Genomic DNA, 18,876 nt, shown 5'->3' with positions numbered 1-18,876 from the left:
AGTTGTTGTTGTTATTGTTGTTGTTTCCTTTTTTTTTATCTTTGTATTATTGTGCAATTCAACGTGTGTGTCTCTTTCTACAGGACAAGTGAATGTGTTGTATGCGCCTGTTCAGGACTTTTCCCTCCCCTCATTTATGTGTTTGTGTGTGTAATGCAAGGGGCTGAATTATATAACGCATAGAGATCCACCCACCGTGGGCTTCTAAACAAACGAGGCGAAGCATATGAACGGTGGCGGGGTTAAAACGCCAGTAGACCAAAACACCACCGGGGATGGCGCCGTTGCGAATTCGAAAAAAGGAACGAGCGGGCAACAAAGAAAGCAGCACCCTCCGAAACGAGGAGCTGAAAAGCAGCGAACGGAAGACGACGTAAGATCACCGGTAGGAAAGGATTTAAACGCACAAGACACAGCGCGCACCGTCACTTCTTCAGGGCTGAGGCGTTTGAGTCATAAAAAGGACGTGAAGCGGTCGTGTTCACCCGTTCCAATTACCGAGATCCAGTGCGAGGCAGGAGTCGCGACAAGAAATAGGACCAGACGTGTGAACCCGCCAGACTCGCTGTGCACGTTGGTTTCGATTGGCGGCACAAAATTCAATGAAGGAAAACCGGACGAAAAGAAGAAGGCTGGGCACAACTTCTCAAACGATGCAAAATCCGAAAACTGGACGGCAGCAGCGGCGACTAATACGAAGGGCTTTAATGGAAAGTCTCTGCCGTCTAAAGTGGAGTCGCCGCCCTCGTTGTCTCCAGCATGGATTCTCCATCGAGCAGGAATAGACCCCAAACAATTTCAACAGCAGCGTCGGCAACAAACGGGGAAAAGCCTGTTAACAGAAGATGAGTTGAGTGTCTTTGCTGGGCTTGTAATTCTTGACGGAAATGATGGTTGCGGTGATGATAATGATGATGATGGTAGCGTGGAGTATGAGGATGAGTCCGTCGTGGTATGTCCCTTCCGACTTGTGGGTAGCTGCGTGAAGGGGCAGCACACGGAGAGAGAAATGCTTTCAAGTGACACCATTCACTCGCACTTAATGTCATTGGCAGGCCTTGTGCATGAATTACGCACCGAGCAACGCATCACGGAGAAGGAATGCCAGAAGCTGCACGTGAGGTTAGAGTCGCAGAAGATAACCATTGAACGGTTGGAGCGCTACATTTTGGCTCAGTGCCCTGCCTCAGGAAAATTATTACAAACAGAAGCCACGTCTCCGCATGAAATAGGCCCTGAGGCTCCGAGGACGGATGCTGGTAAAAACCCCAAGGGTAATATTCTGCCGGGATCCATTCTGAAGCCTGCGCAGGACCGATCGGTGCCTATGAAACCGGAAATGAACTCGTTGAGCAACAGCAAGCTTCATTTTAGGGGCGAATCGTTTTCAGAACGCGTACGAAGCAAAACGTCAGTGGAGACGCTTGCTTTTGAACCGTGTAACGCGGTGGCGACGAAAAAAGGAGAATTTGTCGGTTATGAGGGTGATCGTCATGGATCTGTAAAATACATGGCTGAAGAATTAGGCACACCCGTCGACTTATCGCGTGCGGCGTTGGATTTGTCGCAAGTGAGTGCGACGGGCGGAGCATCCAGAAAAGGGGCAAATAGACATGCTAGCGGAAAGCAGCGGCATCAGAAACAGGAAATGCCAGACTGGCGAGGGCATAAAGGAAAAGCGCAAGATGACAGGTACGGCGGTGCCGTTGGTGTGGTGGACGACTCACGTGGTGATGTTCTCAGTCCCATCCCTACGGTTGTTGGCCTGCAAGATAACGACATGTCGTCAAACGATGACGTTGTTGTGGCGGTGGCTTCCAGTGTGCATCCATCGGGTGACGCCGTGCAGCTCCCAGACTTGGGCGAGCGTTGTACGGCAAGTTCAAAGGTCCTTCTGGGGAAAAATAACGGAAGGCAGAATGGGACACGTGAGAAGGCCAAAAAAAGGACCATTCAAGGGAATTCCCATAGCTTTGGCTCCTCGAACGAAAAAACAAAGCGACAAGGCAAAAATTTACGCTGTGTAGATTCTGCGTTGGAAGAAGCGCATCTATCGATTTTGCGACCGAACCCAAAGACATTTGTAGAGTGCGAACAATTACGGTTGAGGTACCATAAAGCTTGTTGTTTCATTCTATATTTATTTTTTATTGTCATTATTTTTTTTATTTGGTCTTTTTTTTTTGGTGTTTTTGCCTGACGGGGAAGGGGAGAGAAATATACATGAAGAGGGGAGGAGCTTGTGTAGATCCCGTGCAAGGATCTTGTTGAGCACCTTCATGGTGTGTTTGTACGCATATAACTGGGGTGTATTTGGTATGTAATGGTATATTATAAATAATTGTTATTTTTAATTGTAGAGTAGGAGGACCACTGCCGTGTGGACGGTTTGCCTTCCATTTGACAAAGGGATGGGCTTCTTCAAATGGCAAAGACTGTTCGTATATAATGTTGAGACGACATCCGCTTTGTTGTTGTTGTTGTTGTTGTTTAGCGGTGACGATAATGACGGCTTGCCGTTTTTACTTTTTTGTTGTTGTTGTTGTTGGAAGGCGGTTGCCAAATATACCACCGAGTGGAATGAGGATGAGAAGAGAAAGTGAGGGGAACAAAAGTGCGCATGTTCTTTTTCACCCTGTCCGTCCCTCTATTTGCTGCTTCTTTATATAATCGGCATTTGCGTGAGCGCGATTGAATTGCTTTGCAAAAGAAATTGACGGTGTTCACTACGGCCTGAGTAAATGGGCTCCGGACCCCGGCTTCCTGCAATACTTCCTTTTTTTTTTTTTTGCCGGTGTTTGTGTGTTTGTCTGTGTGCGCAAGCACGTGAAGAGCTGGTATATAAAAACAAAACAAAAAAAAAAAAGGGAGGAAGAAAGAAACAGAAATTCAAAACAAATAAAAGAAAAGAAGAAGAAGAAGCGGGTGAAAATAAGTAGAGGGGGTGGGTGAGGGAGTTTGGAGGGATAAGCAGTCCGCGTGTTATTTTTAAAGTTCTTAGTGTAGTAAAAAGGCTTGAAGGGTGTACCGATGTCGGAGGAAAAAGTACGTGTGTCGTGCCGTTTTCGTCCACTAAACGCAGCGGAGCAAAATGCCTGCCTGTGCGTGGCCTTTGAAGGACCCAGACATGTGATCTGTAGGACAGCAAGGAGTCCGTGTTGGACCCAGCAGCTGGTGGCAAGTCCTCGTGGCGCGCTGACAGATGACGCCTCTTCGCTGAGTGGGACTGTGGTGGCTTCAGATTATTACAAGTTTGCCTTTTCTCGCGTGTATGAACCCGACACGACGCAAAAACAGTTATATGACGATGTTGCCTGCCCCATTGTGGACGATGTCATGCATGGGTACAACGGCACACTATTGGTTTATGGACAGACGGGGGCTGGAAAAACGCATACAATGTTTGGTTTGCATTCTCCTCTAAGTGAGGAATCCGGGTCGTTGAGTTTTAATATGCATGAAAACGCCGCTGGTATCGTACCTCGTGCGGTGCGACAACTTTTTTACGCCATTCACAGTGCCGAGGAAGTGGTGGAGTTTGAGATACGTGTGCAGTTTGTAGAAATCTACATGGAACGTGTGCGGGACCTTCTTAATCCGACAGGATGTAGTTTACATGTGCGTGAGGACCCGGCTGGATTCTACGTTGAAAATTGCGAAATGCCGTACGTGACAAGTACGGAGGAAGTGCTGCAACTCGTTCATAGTGGGCTGCGTCGGCGCGTAACCGCTGCAACAACCATTAACGACGCCAGTAGCCGTAGTCACTGCGTTCTGAACATTGTAGTGAAGAGTGTCAATCGGGCGAAGCACGAGGCAACCATTGGGAAACTATTCCTTGTGGACCTTGCGGGTTGTGAAAAGGTGTCGAAGACATTGGCCGACGGTCTTCGATTAGAGGAGGCAAAACTGATTAATAAGTCTCTCACCACCCTCGGACATGTTATCATCTGCCTGGCGGAAAAGAGGGCGCATGTACCCTACCGTGATAGCAAACTTACACGGATTCTAAAGGACTCTCTTGGCGGTAACTCACGCACGGCACTCGTTTTGTGCTGCAGTCCGTCTCAACTGGAGGCCCATGAGACTCTCTCGACACTGCGATTTGGTGCACGGGCACAGAACGTGTGTAACCGGGCGGTCGTCAATCGGCAGTTTACCACTGAGGAACTTAAAGGCATGTTAGATCTGGCGAAGGTGGAGATACAAAGGCTGAGGTGTCTGCTGCGAGGAAAGGCATGTAGTGAGTTGACACGGGAAACATATACTTCTCGAGGTCATTTAGAGGCGCAGGCAGGAGGTCTGTCACGTCGTACCAAGGAGTCTTTTGAATTGGATAGTGTGGATGCTTTGCTGCAGCAAGGTGTCCGTGAGCAACTTTCTTTGGAGGATATGCGGGCCGAAATGGAGCGCCTGCGTGACGCGTTACGTGACGCGCAGTACACGACGGATCTTCTTTATGCGCAGTCTGCAGCACAGGCCTCGGTGGTGCAGATTCTACAACAGGAGTGTGCTGCATGGGAGGAGGAGTTTTCCAACGTTACACGGGAGTTGTACGCGCAACGTCGCTACGCGGAACATTACCGAATGTTGTTTCATGAGGCACGAGAGGAGGCGGAAGTTTTGCCGCTGCAGTTGACATCATATATGGAGCAGCTGCACACACTCCTTGGAATGGTAGAAGATGGATCTTTTTTGCCGCAGCGCCACGTTCGCCGGTCGCCGTTTAGTCGTGATTTGTCACAGAACACAAATAAGAGTGAATCACCGCCCATAACTCCACACGCAGGCACGGGTATTCTTGAGGGCACAAGGGGGAATACAAAATCAACGAGTGACAGGAAATCATGCCCAGTGGAGAGTCAACCATTTGTTATCATCCCGCCACGCTACGAAAGGACGGGTTTACGGCGTGGCGACAATGTCACCGCAGCAGTCTTCGACGGTATTCGAGAAATGGAGGACAATGACTGGACCGGCCACCATAGCGGCGATGGGGACCAAAATGAGGGTATGATGCTGAATCGCATGGAGGCTGTCATGGATGAGGTGGAGAAGTTGCGAAATTTGAACGGGGCATTGACGTTGGAGCTGCAGCTCGCAGAGAAGAAGTTGGTCATCCGCCATGAACGTATTGAAACCCTTAAACACGGTCTGCGGCAAGAGTGTGCGGCAAAACAGGAGCTGCAGCGTACACTGGAAGCTGAACGGGTTTGTCATCAAGCCCAGCTTCAGGACGCACGCAACGATGCTCTTCACTGGCGACAGCTATACGATGATCTGCTTAATAACTCCCATACCCGCAGTAGAAAACATAACGGGAGGCACCGTAATGAACACAGGAGCAGCACACCGACGCTAGAAGCCGCGCTGACGTCACGGGAACCCAGTTCACCTGCAGACTCCCCCGTTGCCATGGGCCATGGGATTATCGTGAAGCCGATTCGCGGTGGGGGACAAAAGGAGTTGAACTGAACTGTGTAATTTCTGTTGGAAGGAGTGTTTTGAAGGCGGGGTGAGAGGAGTACTTGAACCGTAAAGCGAGTGAGCGATTCTGAAAGGCGCCGTTGAAAATCCGTGTGTGTTTGTGTGTGTGTCGGTCGTTGTGCATGGCCTGTTTATCACAGAAGTAACTGCAGGAGTTGTTTTTTTATGTCCTTTATGATTTTTTATATTGTTTTCCCTGTTGTTGTTGTTGTTGTTGTGTTCTTTCTATGTTCACTCCCACCCTCTCTCTCTCTCTCTCTCTCTCTCTCCATTTCTTTCTCCTTCGGCGTGTGTGTATGTCTGTTTTTGTTATTTATTTTCCTTTCTTTTCCCCCTCAATGGACACGCATGTATTTGTGTTCCTCTTTCCCCTCCTCCATTCTCAATGAGTAAAAAGGAAAAAAAAAAAGGGGGGGAATTCACCCCGTGTGCACGTGAGGGTGTATGGCACCGCTTTTAATGCAGCAGAATCTTGTGAGTTTGATCGTGCAAATATTGCTGTTGCAACAAAGATGACAGCATCACGGGGTTGTTTTTCGTTTGTTTGTTTTGTTGTTTTTTTTTTTTTTGCTTTTGTGGTGTGTTGCGTTGCCCGCTTCTTTTTTTCTTTTCTTTTTTTTTTTTTTTTTTGGAGGTGACATCAACACACAGACGCAAACAGAACAATGTGTGTGATAATGTGATCTTCGCCAGTGTTATTTTCCTTTTTTTATTGTTTATTGGTGCGTACTCTGTTGCACCATTATTTTACACACATGTATATATGGATAGATAGATGGATGGATAGCCATTAAGAAGGTTCCATTGCATGCAAAGGGAAAAAGTAAAGGTAAGAGAAAGATAAAATTGATAAATTGACATCAGCCAGTTTGACGGCAAACGTGCTCTATCTTTTACCTATCATTTGTGTGGATTTTTTTTTTTTTTTTTTTTTTTGGGGGGGGGGGGAGAAAAAAACGGGAGTTTCTATTTAAATAGACACATGTATACATGCATATAATTAAGTGGAGAAGTGCGTGTTGTGTGTAATGCTGCTCATATATTTATTTATTGATTGATTGATTGATTGATTGATTCAGCACGGGGTGTACTTGAAACATACGTCTGTACGCCCTGCTTTAATGACATGCACACATTTGTTTGCCGCCGGAGTGCGGAATGAGAGGAGGAGGTGGTGGTGGAGGAAGAAGAAGAAGGGAAGTAACGAAAAAAAAAAAAAAAAAGTCCATAACACAAAATTAAATAAAAGAGAGAAGTAAGTGCATGAATACCCAAGAGAGAGGGAGGGAGGGAGAAACACGGACAGATGTTAGGCGGCTGCGTTCATGTGATATTTTATCGTTTTGCATGCGTTGGGAAGTCTTTGGTGTTATTTTTTAGACTCACTCATATCACTCCCTCTTTTTTTTTTTTTTTTGGTCGTTTTGTTTGTTTATTTGTCTTTCTTTTCTCACGCAGCCGTTAGTAACTTTCTGAAGATGGGGGAAAGTTGTTTCTCACTCTTTATATTTATTTATTTCTATAAATATAAATAAATACAAATACAAAGTATTGCATGCATACACACATACATATACATACATATATATGTGCATACATAAAGGGAGAGAGAGAGGGGGAGGAGGGGGAGGAGGGGGATATGTGTGGATACGTGACGGGGAGAAGTTTTAAACATGACGTTATGAAAATGTCTTTCCTGATCTTCCGTGTAAACAAAACAATAATAATAATAATAGGAAAACAATAAACAGTCATTGAATGAATGAATGAATGGAGAGAAGAGGAAAAAAAAAAAAAAAGGAGGTGAATTATCGGCCTAAAACAAAAAGGGAAAGGGAGTACATGCATAAATATATGTATATATTACGCTCTTGTCTTTCCCCACCCGCCCTACCAAAAATATATATATATATATACTTTTACACTCATCCTTATTGGTTTGAAAGAAGTCTTCTTGTTGTGGTGGTCGTGGTTGTTAGTTGAAAGGAGGGAAACACACGGAGGATAGATACGCACTCGCAAGCACACAGACACACAGAGAAAAGAGGAATTTAAATTTTATGTTGTTTCGCGACTATCGCGTGCATCACGCTGCGCCAGACGGCATTGTCGTGCAACTCCCGGGCAATGGCGGTTTTGGCAGATTAACGGTTGAGACATTAGGAGGTGATCTCCTTGCGGAGAAACTTCTCAAACGCCTTGCGTCGCGCGAACAGGTGCGGGCCGTGGCAAGACGCACGCGTGATGCGCAGCAGTATCGTATCCTTAGCATACAACTGCGTGAGCTGTGGAGCGATGTCGCAACGTACCCGCCGCCAGTGGCCACGTTACTCCCCAATTTGTTTCGCAAAAACGTACTTATTGGTCTAGGCACCACCACCATGGCGCGTGTTGTGAAGGCATCCCCTGAGCGTGGTGCGGTGCTGTCGATTGCCGGTGGTCTCACTGCCCTGGCAGCGCTTGAACATGTCGATGCGCATGCCGGTGCGGTGGAGGTGCGCCTGCTGAATTATGACGTTCAGACTGGCGTTGCCAATGTCACCGCACGGACGGAGGTGGTGGAACGCACCCCTAGCGATGTGATCGCCATGCAGACAATTTTCTCAGGTCTGCAGGCAGGTGATGTGGTGCCAGCCACAGTGTTGCTTTCACTCACGGACGATCACTGCGCCATTGTTGAGGTCCCGTGTGGTGCAAGCAGTCTGATTGGGTACTATGTTTACAATTGGCATGGGACCGCCGCGTCCGGTGAGCCACCCGTCGTGGGGGCCTCTATGCAACTCGTGATTGAATTTGTGCCGCACGGATCACTGCTGCAGGAGGTTCTCCCGTTTCTTGTGCTTTCCAGCAACCGTACCGTCTTCACCTTGCCGCATTGGCGCAGGGCACCATTGCCACCGGGAATGAAAGGACTCCTTGGTCTTTTTCCCTGGCGTGACCGCAAGAGACAACATTCACTTGGAGGGAAACAGCAGCAGCGACATCCTGAGACTGAGAGCGACGAAAACGATAGCATTGATGATAATGATGGCACCACCGACAAAAATGGAGGTAGGGAACAGAAATTGCGCAAAAGAAAAATTGAGGAGGCTATTGATGCATACGAGCGTTCTATGGAAACGACTGTGCCATCCTCGCCGGATGAGTTCCGGCGGCTACTTCTGGCTGCTCCAAACAACAGTTATTTGTGGGTCCAATGGATGGCACATCATGTTGCTCTCCAGCAGCAGGAAGAAGCCCGTCTTGTGGCCGAAAAGGCGCTGAGTACCATTGGTGTTCGTGAGACGCAGGAACGTCTGAATGTTTGGGTGGCCTACATGAATCTTGAGAATATTCATGGTACGGTGGAGTCTCTTTCGGCAGTGTTTAAGCGAGCGCTGCAACGTGCTCCTGACCAACTTGTCGTGTATGAACGTCTCGCCGACATCTTTTCCGCCACACGCAAGCCAAATCAACTCCTGGCTCTGTGCCGCAACATGGTGTCCAAGTTTCGCAATGAGCAACGCACGTGGGAGCGACTTGGTAAGGTGCTTATAGACCAGAAAAAACGCGATCAGTTGAGGCGCATGGTAAAAGACATGGGCGGTGCTCTACGTCGTGACGCGTATTCTCTGACGGTTGTGCGCCTTGCCGTCCATGAGTACAAGAGTGGCAGTGTTGAGAATGGTCGTGCGTTATTTGAAGGTCTTGTTGTGCGCATGCCGAAGAAGTCGGATGTGTGGTCGGCGTACTTGGATCAGGAAATGGCTCTCCTTGTGCGCCGTGACGAGTCCGCCGCGGTGCCCCTCGTGCGGGCTTTACTTGAACGTGCAGTTGCCACGAACTTCTCAGCAAAGGTGATGCAGCAGTTCCTCACACGTTTCATGTCATTTGAGCGGGCATATGGCTCGCCAGCGGATGTTGAAAAGGTCAAGACCCGTGCGAGAAGTTATGTGGAGGCGAAAATCCATGCGTCGGTGGGGGATGGGGCTGACGGCATTGTCACCGCCGTTCACGTGAGCGCAAAGAATAATAACGGCAATAAAACCAAAAAGAACGATTCCGGCGTCACTGACGAAACGGATGAGTAGCGCGCAGAGGAAATGGGAGTGTGGGGCGGCACGGCGAATGGGCGAAAGCAGAACTCTGCTCTCCTTCTTTTGTGTGTCTGTGTGTGTGTGTGTGTACATCTCTCAGACTCTTCCTGTAACAAACGCAGCGATTAATTAGGCAGAAAAATGAAGTAGGGGTAAAAATATTTGCCTTTTGTTTTTTATTGTTTTGTTGTTTTGTTTTGAAAGGGAAGACATGTGGTGGAAGAGATGTCTGTGGAGGAGGGACCAGAGCAAAGAGAATGACCTCCAGATATATCTATACCTGCAAGGAAGGAATGGAAGAGAAATATGGGGTATGGTTTCCACTTTTACCGGTGTAAGGAGTGATCCTACATGCCTCTTCTATCATACAAACTGATAAGACATTCATGTCCCTTTGCAGAGTTTAATGAAAGAAACAAATTCAATACGAAGAGCAATGAGGTGGGAATATCTTTTTATTTCTTTTATATATATATATATCTTTGTGTTTATGTGTGTGGAGGGGGAAAGGGATTATTTATCTATTTTTTTTTTTTTTTTTTGCGTCTGTTCTCAGTTGTGCTGCACGTCTTTCTCTTTTTCTCTGCGTGTTGTTAGCGAAAGAGAAGAAGAGGCCACAGTGGTGATATTGCAAAAAAAAAAAAAAAAACACGTATTTGCGTTATTTGCGCTGGTGTTGTTTTGACGACATAAATACGGCGAGAAACAAAAAAGAAGAGAGAGAAAAACGGATCCGCTTGTTTCTGCACGGAGGACAGGCCCAAAAACAAAACATTCTAAGGAAGAAACAAGGAGGCAGGTAGGAGACCATCCGTAGAGTGGCTTGCATTACACAGCAAGGGAAGAACGGCATTATTATTATTATTATTATTATTATTATTATTATTAGCAAAAGGGAAAGGAGATGACTGAACACTTTGACTCTGTCAAGTCAATGATTAATAACCTGCGCTCGGAGGATCCGGAGGAACGGCTGACAAGCATGCGCGGCATTCACCTCATTGCCTCTACTCTTGGACCTGAACGCACTCGTGACGAGTTATTGCCGTACCTCACCGACTATCTGGACGAGAATGAAGTGGTGTTACGGGTTTTTGCCAATGCATTGGGGACGATGCTGCAAGAAGTGGGTGGTGCCGACCATTTGCAGAGCATTTTGACGCCCCTGGAGTTGTTGAGCAGTTTAGATGAAATTACCGTTCGTGACGAAGCTGTAACGTCGCTGCAGACAATTGGTGGGCAGGTATTTCGTGAGACAGGCGAAGCGGCTGCGCAGGCGCAACGTGATTTTCTTGATTTGGTACATCGACTTGGCAAAGCAACTACGCAATGTCGATCAAGTGCATCGTACCTTATCGCCACTGCCTACCCTCACGTGTCCACAGCAATTAAAGGGCAGTTAATGAGCCTGTTTATTGAACTTTGTAACGATAAAGAAATTATGGTGCGTCGCGCTGCGTGTATTTCGCTAGGAAAACACATGGTACATGTTCTTGGAAATCGAAGTACTGAGTTGATTAACGCGTTGACTGCTTTCTCACAGGACAAATTTGATGCCGTCCGCCTTCAGACGGTAGAGGCTGCCGCCGCACTTCTCAAAGCGTTACCGTACGAGCTACATGCAAATGTCTTCTCTTCGATTAAGGCACTTATGAGCGATTATTCTTGGCGTGTACGGCATATGGCGGCGGACCGGCTTGGTAAGCTCGCCGAGGCCATGTCACCGGCCGAGGTGAAGAATATTCTGCCATTCTTTCGTTCCCTTTCGCAGGATGCCGAGGCGGAAATTCGGGCCTCAGCAGTTTTTAGTATGGCCAGTTTATTGGCCGTTTTTCGTGACCCGTCTGCAAAGAGGGAACTCTTAACGGCCGGATGTCGACTTGTGAACGACGAAAATGCACATGTGCGGATGTGTTTGGCAAGTGCGGTTTTGCGGTCCGTGGCACACGTTGCAAAAGAGCTGTGGGCGACCACAATTGTACCGACCTGCACCCAATTGTTAAAAGACCAAGAAGCCGATGTTCGCTTGGCTCTTGTTTCTGGATTTAGTTCCATGGGAAATACCCCCGAGGCGAGAGAAATGGCACCCAAACTCGTTCCCGTTGTTGTGGCACTTGCGGGGGATCCGAATTGGCGTATTCGTGAAGTCGTTATATCACAGGTTCCGTTTCTCATCACCTCGTTAGGCAAAAACGCAGAAGATGTGGTGGAGCTCTGTGTGCAGCACCTTGTCGACCGTGTGGCGACTATTCGCGAAGCGGCGGTGCGATCCTGCTGTACGCTGGTGGCGGAGAATGGGACGGCATGGTCACGAGCATCGCTTTTCCCTCGGCTTAGTTCTATGGCGTCCACAAACAACTATCTTCACCGCGTTGCACTCGCACACTTTTATGCATCACTGGCGAGTGTCCAAAGCCTGGACTGCGGCACCGCCTCACAACACATTCTTCCCATGTTGCGTCTATTTGCTCAAGACAGTGTGCCGAATGTGCGTCTTAACTGTGCCAAGGCACTTTTGGCGCTGAAAAAGGGCAGACGACTGTCAGATAGTGACACTGAGCCGCTTATAAGTCGGTTGCGAAAAGACGCGGATGTTGACGTACGGTTTGTCGCATCAGAAGACTGATTGATTTGAAAATAGATAGAGTCATGAGAAGTAGAAGAAGTGAGGCAAGAATGGAGGATTTGTATGGGCGGATGAGTAATGCGTTGCTCGGTTTGATGGCAGAGTGTGAAGTGACAAGGCAGGAGGAAAGAAGTTGCGGGTCTCATTTGGAAATAGAGAGCAATATTCATTTTGCGTTTGTGCTTCCCTCATTCTTTCTGCTTGTTGTTTTTGTTGTTGAATGAATGAATTACTTACTATTTGTGTATGGCATTACAGCTGTATATATATATATATATATATATGTTTACTTGAATGGAAAGGACCGGATAGTTTTTTTTTTTTTTTGATTTCTTGTTTTTGTTTCTTTTCTCTCTCTCTCCAGATAGACCGTAGTGCACAGTAGGAGGCATGGGGACAAGAAGAATAAAAAGAAAATTGGAGGTGATGGGAATGGAGAAATGGTAGAAATCATTTCATTATAATGGACATGGCTGTAATGTGTGATGAGTTTGTCTGCCATTATCCCGCTGGTTCTGCGGAAAATGACTCTACAAAGATGACTTCTGGCCGGGAGGGGAAGGCAATCGATTGCCGTTTCTGCCTCGTCTGTCATTCTTTATAAGTGGAATTTTATTTGGTCGTTTGGCATCGCTGTTTCTACGCGCGGACTGCCGTCGCTGTTGCTGCTCGTGTTGGCAGGATGATGTTATTTGGTGAAAGCCATTTTATCTCACATGTATTTTCTTTTTCTTTTTTTCTTTGTTTTTGTTTGTTTGTTTCTCTATCCGTGGTTTGATTGTTGCAATGCCATGATGCATGCACTTTTTGGCTGTGACGGTGTCCATCAGTGGACGAGCACACCTCCCCCCTGTGTGAGACGATTTTGCACCGGTTTCCTCGTCTCCCTCTCTCTCTTTCTCTCCCTTCTCTCTGTGCAGGGGGTCTTCTCACTCCTCTTTTAGGACTGTGGTGGCTGCAGGAAACGCGTCCCACGTCATGTTGCGCCGGTCATTTTGTTTTATGAATCGCCCCAAAGGTCCGCATGGGTTGCGGCCAGGCAAAGAGTACCGCCTCACCATCCCTTACCGCAGTGAGGTGACCATGCTGCGGTGCGCCAATCACCGTGCCTTCAACTCAAATATTCGCGAGCTTTTTAAAAAGCCCCTTATGCAGAATAACATCAAGGCGATTCCTCGTGACCTGGGCGAGATACCGCGTAATTACGTCATTAAGCTTCTTTTCTTCCACCAACCCATACGGCTTGTAGATCTATGGTCCGTGTGCAAGGAGCACGATGACGTCCCTCTCGACTCCGCAAAGCATCTTCGCCTGGTGCTGAAGATTGCCAAGCTGCAGCGGTGGGTCTACGCAGAGAAGAATCAGACAAACAATTTGTATTATTATTACATTCATCAAAGCCGTGTCCGGGAGGTGCAGGAGATGGTCCGCGCGGATGAGGTACGCAAGAAGGAAAAGGAGTCTCTTGAGGCGGTGGAGGCAGAAAAGTTGCGCCGCGAGGAGGATGAAAATCGTCGAATGGCATTAGACGATAAAATTTTGGCGTTACAGAGTATTCTCATCTCTAATGTGGCGCAGATTCAACAGTTTGACCCCGCATTCGTGCAAACGAAACCATACGTGACGGAGGGTGGGGCGGTGAACGTGGCGTGGGGATGGCATGGCACGGAAGACGGAGGAGGTGGGGGAAGAAAAGAAGGACAGGAATAGTAGTGGCAACGATACTTGGAGTTTAAAGTTGTGGGATGTGGCTGGATGCTGATTGTGGAAGACATGAATTTTTTGGTGTGTGTGTGTGTGGTTTTTTTTTCCTGTCTTTATCTGCGGCTTCAATCTTTATTTTTCTTATTTTTCTTTTTTGTTTTTGTTATTTGTTTTATGCCCACTGGCTGCTTGGCGAAGAGAAGAGGAGGAAAAGTGGTGAGGTGTGGGCGGACCCTTACGAGAGGATCCTGCGCCGCGGAGCTCTTGCAGTATTACGCCTGGCGCACACTCCCACAGTTATAGCGCGACTTCTCTTTTTTTCCCCCTTCCCCATCCCCCTTTTAACACAAAACATATCGGCACGCCGTTGCCGTTGAGAGAAGAAAAAAACAACACAGACAGACAGAGAGTGGGAGTGGGAATAAAAATAACAAGCGGAAAATGGCCGTTGCGCCGAATGTTTTGCCGCCGTTTGCGGCGATTTTACCCGGCCTTCCCCTCGTAACAGAATTCAATTGCCTGGACGGTGTTCGTTGGATTGCACCTTTAGGCAACGCCCCGGAGTCTATCGTGGTCTTTCTCACATCACCAGCGCCTCTTGCGCCCGGCATTTGTCTTGGTATCTATCTTGCCCGCGAGGACGATGGTGCCTTTTTGTATGTGGGTCACCTGTCAAATATGCGGCCTAGCACTATCCTGCGTGTGCCGCCGGTATTGTTGAACGTCGACTTCCCGGTGCGGCTGTTGATTGGTATCAGCCAAGAGAAGGAGGAAGATGTGGCGAACCTGGGCGCAACGCAGGAGCAGCCGCTGCAGCAAGAACAAGCAGCGACAAGACTGGCAATGGCAGAGCGTATTGTGGAAGATTTATTTAATTTTGTCATGTCATACGGCCGGGTTTTGTCTGCGGATCCAACGGATGCGCAGTCGGAAGAAACAGTGTATCTTCCCGCCTCCTTTGTGAGCCGCTGGCGGGAGCGTGTGTTGACGAAGATGCGAAAAGACGCATCCTTCTGGAATTGAGTGGCAGGCATTTCCTACAATTCATTTCCGCTCGTTGCTCGTCTTTGTCGATTCGCGCTTCTTTGGCGTCTCTTTTTTACTTCCTCACTCTCTCTCTTTTTTTTTTTTTTTTTTTTGGGGGGGGGGGAAGTGGTGAAACGCCATAAGAAGAAGAAAATCCCGGGAATTTTTGCTGCTCGTTGTACGGATGCATAGATCGTGTGAGAGATGGCATAATGTGCAACATATACATTTTATGTCCCTCGCTGCTTCTGTTTGGTTGTGTCCGCTCTCTTCTTGACTGCAGGTATTACGGGATGAGAAGGTGTGGTTGAGAGAGCGTGGACGAGAGAGAGAGAGAGAGAGAGAGAAAAAAAAAAAATGAGAGGGAAAGCGAAGTAAATGAGGACGCGTCACACGGGCTCAAGAAACATTTGTTATTCAATATTGTATTTTATTTATTTTCTTTTTCTTTATTCTGATTTTTTGTCATCCGCCCCCCCCTACCATGACTCGTCTTTCCTTCTCCTTGTACACATGGCAAGGAGATGCGGGGACATACGTGTAAATGTGCGTATGTATATGTGTATATGTGTATGTATTTATAAATGTAATTCACTTTATTGCTGAGAATTTAACCGGTTTTTGTGTCTTCTCTTCTGTTTTTCTTTTCTTTTCTTTTCTTTTCTTGTTTTTGTTGTTGTGCGGCGGGGCGAGGGGGGAGGAGGGGGAAAGTGTCCCCAAACACATACACACATACACAGGCACAGAAACACACAGGCACAGACCGATAGAAAAAGGTTTATTGTTGTTTTTCTTTTTTTTTCTTTTTTTTTTCTTGTTGTGTGCTATTTGTTTGTTTGTTTGTTTTTTATTGCTGCGGTTTTATCTCTGTTTTTCGTTGTTGGTTGTTGGTTGTGTCGCTCAACAGGGAACGAAAGAAAAAAACCCCGAGTTGAGGAGGGGCAAAACACCGAACCCAAAAGAGGGAGAAGAGAAGAGAAGGGAGGGAAGGGGGAGGGGAGGGGAGAACGAAATACACTCAACAGTCCAACAGCAGGAGCCGAAAGGGGGAGGAGGGGGGAAGAAAGAAAAAGCGGTGGTGGTTGTGGCGGCAGGCGGCAGGCGGCACGCACAGTCAAATCCAATAAAATTAATAAATATATTTGAACTTTTAAGAAAGAGGGGAAGGGGAGAAACACCGATTAAAAAAAAAAAAATTGGAGAGAGAGGAAGCAACACTAACGGAGACGCAATTGTTTTTATTTCGAAGCAACAGGCAGGTGGGGGGACACACACACGAGAGTGAGGGATACGGCGAGAGAAAAAAACTTTTTGTTTTTAAAAAGGAGGGACCGACCGTTGCAAGGAGTGGGTCACTGGCGAAGTTTTGCTGAAGGGGGGAACGAAGCCAACAAAAACTCACAGCAGCGGATCTCACAAAATATTTAAAAAAAAAAAAAAAAGGAAAGGCAAGGGGGGGTGAGGTGGCATAACTTGAGGACTCTCTCATACGTACACACACACACACACATTGCACAGGGACACGAGAGGAAGAAGAAACAGCGCCTATCGGTTTAGTGAAAAGGGGAGGCAACGAAGCCTTTGGACTTCATTGCGAATATTTTTTTTTTGTGTGGAGTGCGGGAGTGAGTGTGTGTATTCTTTCTTCCTTGTGGTGCAAAGCCATTTAGAGCGAGAACATGGGCGCTTTCCCGTCGCACGACACTCCAGAGTTGTTTTATACGACGTTTGTGCCTCGGCCCTCCACGGAGACCCAAGTTGAGGTCTGCCTTGTGCCTCTGCTGCCGCGTTTCTTCAATGACACGCACAAGAAGGCCAAGCGGAAACTAAATGACATTCTGTCGCGCAGGGGGAACGACCCACCCCCAGCAGCAGCGACACCGTCAGGGACGACGACACCCGGAAGTGCGACGGCGAGCGCAAATTCGAGGCGTACAGAGACAACGAGCGGGGGTCCTATTGTGGACTGCATCATTGCCTCCAACGATCCATTTTTTCTCGTCAAGGTGAAGGACGCCATCATAAGCAGTGATGCCTTGCTTGGGAATAAGCCGCATATAAAGAAGAAGTTAACCACACCAGATTTGCCATCAGCGTCAGCAGCGGGCTCAGCAACGGAAATGAATACCTCTCATCACCATCAACAGCAATCCACATCGCACTCTTCTCCAGTTCCACTGTTGCGTCCAGTGCCGTTTGCTGTTTGTATATTGGACCCCATCAACCCTAGTAATGAGTCTTCGTCAGCCACATCAAAATCGCATTCACATTTGAACCGGGCACAACAAAATATTGCGGCGAATAGCGGCAATGTATTAATTATCAAGGGACATCGTCTGCAAATTGTGGGGTTTATCTCATGTTGCTTGGGTCGTCCAGTGCATCTTATTAACCCTGCCACCTTTACCAAGACGCAGGCTCTTGGTGGCGGAGGCAGTAGCGCGTACTCTTCACATACAGGTATAGGGGATAGTAAAAAACCATCCATTCCTGTGGTGTTAGATGTTATATTTGACGACGTTGAGGCGCATGGGTACCTTACAGAGTCCGTTGTGCTTCTAGCCTCCTTAGCGTTTCGAAAACAATTTGTGAATAGTTCTGCCCTTTATTATCCTGCCGAGGATAGAGATGTGGAGGCCTCCTTTGACTATTATATGGAACGTTTACAACTACGCATTATACTGCAGCATAATAATTACCGGGAGTTACGTATGTTTTACTCCCAATATGCTCTGTTAGACATGATCAAAGAACTCCGTATGCACGAAACCGCGCCTCCACATTTTTCCATGTATGAAAATCACCTCGGAGAGTACGGTTTGGAAGTGACGTTCAGCAACAAGTTTTTAGGATTGTGGCTACGATATGTGGAGAACAAAATGCGGGTGGATTCTGTCAAGGGTCAACACATCCGCTGCAATACCATTGATTTTCTACAAGAACGCCAACGATTAATGCAGGAACGGCATGACAGTGGGGCGTTTTTGGAGGAGGAGGAAGAAGATGAACGTCTGTATGGTGGCTCATTGCTTGCATCTACACTTAAACAATGGCTTTTGAAGGGGTCTCAATCGGCCTTGCAACAACAAGCTCAACTCGCTGCCGCCCAACAAATGATCATGTATCCGCCTACATCCGGTACCGCTACAACTGCTGCTAATTTTTGGTCGCATATGCCTACGATGTTTATGGGGGCGCCTCCCGGATGGCCAACAAACGTTATGCCGTTTAATGCCGCGGCAACGTCAATTCCACTCATGCCAGGTCAGCAGCAGCAATTTATGTTCCCCGGAAGCCGACCGCAGTTGCAATACGCCTCGCCACAGACGACTCTTCCAGGCGCCTCTCCCTTTTCTTCGCCTCCCGGTCTGCACGTTCTCTCTCCTGCAACTTCATCTTACGGTGTGGCGGCTGCGCGTGGTGTGCCACCGCAGCAGATTTTATATGTCTTGCCTGGTGGTCCAATTGCCCAGTCATCCGCGATGCCACATGCCCCGACCGCAACCGCCGCCTACCCACCTGGCGCCGCCCCGCCAATGTACTTTGCACAGCCACCCACGTATGGAGTTCCTTATAGTTCATACATGTTCTCCCAGCCGCCAGCAACAGCCCCAGCACCACCGGAATGAGAAGAAAGAACTACATTGGAAGTGACGCCCATTATTAAAATGGCGATACTGCCGTGGTCGGCGTTTGCATGGGCAATGCAGTGATCACCGTGAGCCCAGAATGTGTATGCAAGAAGGGAAGTACGAAAGCGAGGGCAGAGACGTCAATGAATCGAGCATGAGAGCTTGCCTGGAGGAGAACTGTGTTTCTGCGTTGGGTATTTCTGCATCCCTCGCTTTCTCTTCCTCTATGTCTGCATATATATATATATATATATGTGCGTCTGTGTATTTGCGGCCTTTTACCCAAACACACATACACACACCAGAAAGAAAAGAAAAAGGAGGG

The 18,876-nt window shown here is 47.7% G+C and overlaps 7 protein-coding genes across 7 annotated transcripts, besides 48 other annotated features; all 7 read left to right on the top strand.

Moving 5' to 3' along the window:
• Nucleotides 1–7,619: part of a sequence feature (heterozygous, non-Esmeraldo-like haplotype) that runs on past the window's edge.
• Nucleotides 2–25: a microsatellite.
• Nucleotides 227–2,200, top strand: Tc00.1047053506479.67 (hypothetical protein, conserved; the record flags this gene model as incomplete). Its single annotated transcript, XM_809019.1, has 1 exon — nt 227–2,200. The coding sequence occupies one exon, from the start codon at nt 227–229 to the stop codon at nt 2,198–2,200; it is 1,974 nt and encodes a 657-aa protein (XP_814112.1).
• Nucleotides 880–942: a microsatellite.
• Nucleotides 2,136–2,171: a sequence feature (AT_rich).
• Nucleotides 2,328–2,356: a sequence feature (AT_rich).
• Nucleotides 2,469–2,491: a microsatellite.
• Nucleotides 2,844–2,921: a sequence feature (T-rich).
• On the top strand, nt 3,031–5,475 carry Tc00.1047053506479.60 (kinesin heavy chain, putative; the record flags this gene model as incomplete). Its single annotated transcript, XM_809012.1, has 1 exon — nt 3,031–5,475. One exon carries the CDS (start codon nt 3,031–3,033, stop codon nt 5,473–5,475), a length of 2,445 nt encoding a protein of 814 aa, XP_814105.1.
• Nucleotides 5,685–5,705: a microsatellite.
• Nucleotides 5,730–5,768: a microsatellite.
• Nucleotides 6,017–6,062: a sequence feature (A-rich).
• Nucleotides 6,084–6,117: a microsatellite.
• Nucleotides 6,401–6,423: a microsatellite.
• Nucleotides 6,529–6,563: a microsatellite.
• Nucleotides 6,887–6,938: a sequence feature (A-rich).
• Nucleotides 6,990–7,025: a sequence feature (AT_rich).
• Nucleotides 7,042–7,087: a microsatellite.
• Nucleotides 7,089–7,125: a sequence feature (C-rich).
• Nucleotides 7,383–7,403: a sequence feature (AT_rich).
• On the top strand, nt 7,548–9,557 carry Tc00.1047053506479.50 (rRNA biogenesis protein, putative; the record flags this gene model as incomplete). Its single annotated transcript, XM_809011.1, has 1 exon — nt 7,548–9,557. One exon carries the CDS (start codon nt 7,548–7,550, stop codon nt 9,555–9,557), a length of 2,010 nt encoding a protein of 669 aa, XP_814104.1.
• Nucleotides 7,620–8,256: a sequence feature (areas merged during assembly that could not be assigned to a particular haplotype. This can correspond to areas where the two haplotypes were merged or to regions with more than two copies in the genome that were merged during assembly.).
• Nucleotides 8,257–8,467: a sequence feature (heterozygous, Esmeraldo-like haplotype).
• Nucleotides 8,468–9,249: a sequence feature (areas merged during assembly that could not be assigned to a particular haplotype. This can correspond to areas where the two haplotypes were merged or to regions with more than two copies in the genome that were merged during assembly.).
• Nucleotides 9,250–10,949: a sequence feature (heterozygous, non-Esmeraldo-like haplotype).
• Nucleotides 9,628–9,652: a microsatellite.
• Nucleotides 9,731–9,763: a sequence feature (A-rich).
• Nucleotides 10,016–10,043: a sequence feature (AT_rich).
• Nucleotides 10,076–10,105: a sequence feature (AT_rich).
• Nucleotides 10,415–10,451: a microsatellite.
• Nucleotides 10,468–12,189, top strand: Tc00.1047053506479.39 (serine/threonine protein phosphatase 2A regulatory subunit, putative; the record flags this gene model as incomplete). Its single annotated transcript, XM_809021.1, has 1 exon — nt 10,468–12,189. One exon carries the CDS (start codon nt 10,468–10,470, stop codon nt 12,187–12,189), a length of 1,722 nt encoding a protein of 573 aa, XP_814114.1.
• Nucleotides 10,950–11,886: a sequence feature (areas merged during assembly that could not be assigned to a particular haplotype. This can correspond to areas where the two haplotypes were merged or to regions with more than two copies in the genome that were merged during assembly.).
• Nucleotides 11,887–12,073: a sequence feature (heterozygous, non-Esmeraldo-like haplotype).
• Nucleotides 12,074–12,699: a sequence feature (areas merged during assembly that could not be assigned to a particular haplotype. This can correspond to areas where the two haplotypes were merged or to regions with more than two copies in the genome that were merged during assembly.).
• Nucleotides 12,451–12,473: a microsatellite.
• Nucleotides 12,502–12,549: a sequence feature (A-rich).
• Nucleotides 12,700–12,814: a sequence feature (heterozygous, Esmeraldo-like haplotype).
• Nucleotides 12,815–14,387: a sequence feature (haploid, non-Esmeraldo-like haplotype).
• Nucleotides 12,911–12,952: a microsatellite.
• Nucleotides 12,918–12,972: a microsatellite.
• Nucleotides 13,072–13,103: a sequence feature (GA-rich).
• Nucleotides 13,168–13,899, top strand: Tc00.1047053506479.30 (hypothetical protein, conserved; the record flags this gene model as incomplete). The annotated part of the gene is made up of 1 exon (XM_809010.1): nt 13,168–13,899. The coding sequence occupies one exon, from the start codon at nt 13,168–13,170 to the stop codon at nt 13,897–13,899; it is 732 nt and encodes a 243-aa protein (XP_814103.1).
• Nucleotides 13,992–14,067: a sequence feature (A-rich).
• Tc00.1047053506479.20 (hypothetical protein, conserved) lies at nt 14,335–14,916 on the top strand (the record flags this gene model as incomplete). The annotated part of the gene is made up of 1 exon (XM_809009.1): nt 14,335–14,916. The coding sequence occupies one exon, from the start codon at nt 14,335–14,337 to the stop codon at nt 14,914–14,916; it is 582 nt and encodes a 193-aa protein (XP_814102.1).
• Nucleotides 14,388–18,876: a sequence feature (heterozygous, non-Esmeraldo-like haplotype).
• Nucleotides 15,013–15,032: a microsatellite.
• Nucleotides 15,243–15,289: a sequence feature (CT-rich).
• Nucleotides 15,464–15,508: a microsatellite.
• Nucleotides 15,546–15,585: a microsatellite.
• Nucleotides 15,707–15,735: a microsatellite.
• Nucleotides 15,887–15,925: a sequence feature (CT-rich).
• Nucleotides 16,042–16,063: a sequence feature (AT_rich).
• Nucleotides 16,337–16,361: a sequence feature (AT_rich).
• Nucleotides 16,599–18,548, top strand: Tc00.1047053506479.10 (hypothetical protein, conserved; the record flags this gene model as incomplete). The annotated part of the gene is made up of 1 exon (XM_809008.1): nt 16,599–18,548. One exon carries the CDS (start codon nt 16,599–16,601, stop codon nt 18,546–18,548), a length of 1,950 nt encoding a protein of 649 aa, XP_814101.1.
• Nucleotides 18,786–18,805: a microsatellite.

Source organism: Trypanosoma cruzi, genomic scaffold (genome assembly GCF_000209065.1).
Source record: "Trypanosoma cruzi strain CL Brener 1047053516569 genomic scaffold, whole genome shotgun sequence".
NCBI classification, from domain to species: Eukaryota; Euglenozoa; class Kinetoplastea; order Trypanosomatida; family Trypanosomatidae; genus Trypanosoma; species Trypanosoma cruzi.
The sequence above is the reverse complement of the archived record's forward strand: the minus strand, read 5'-3'. Positions and strand labels throughout refer to the sequence as shown.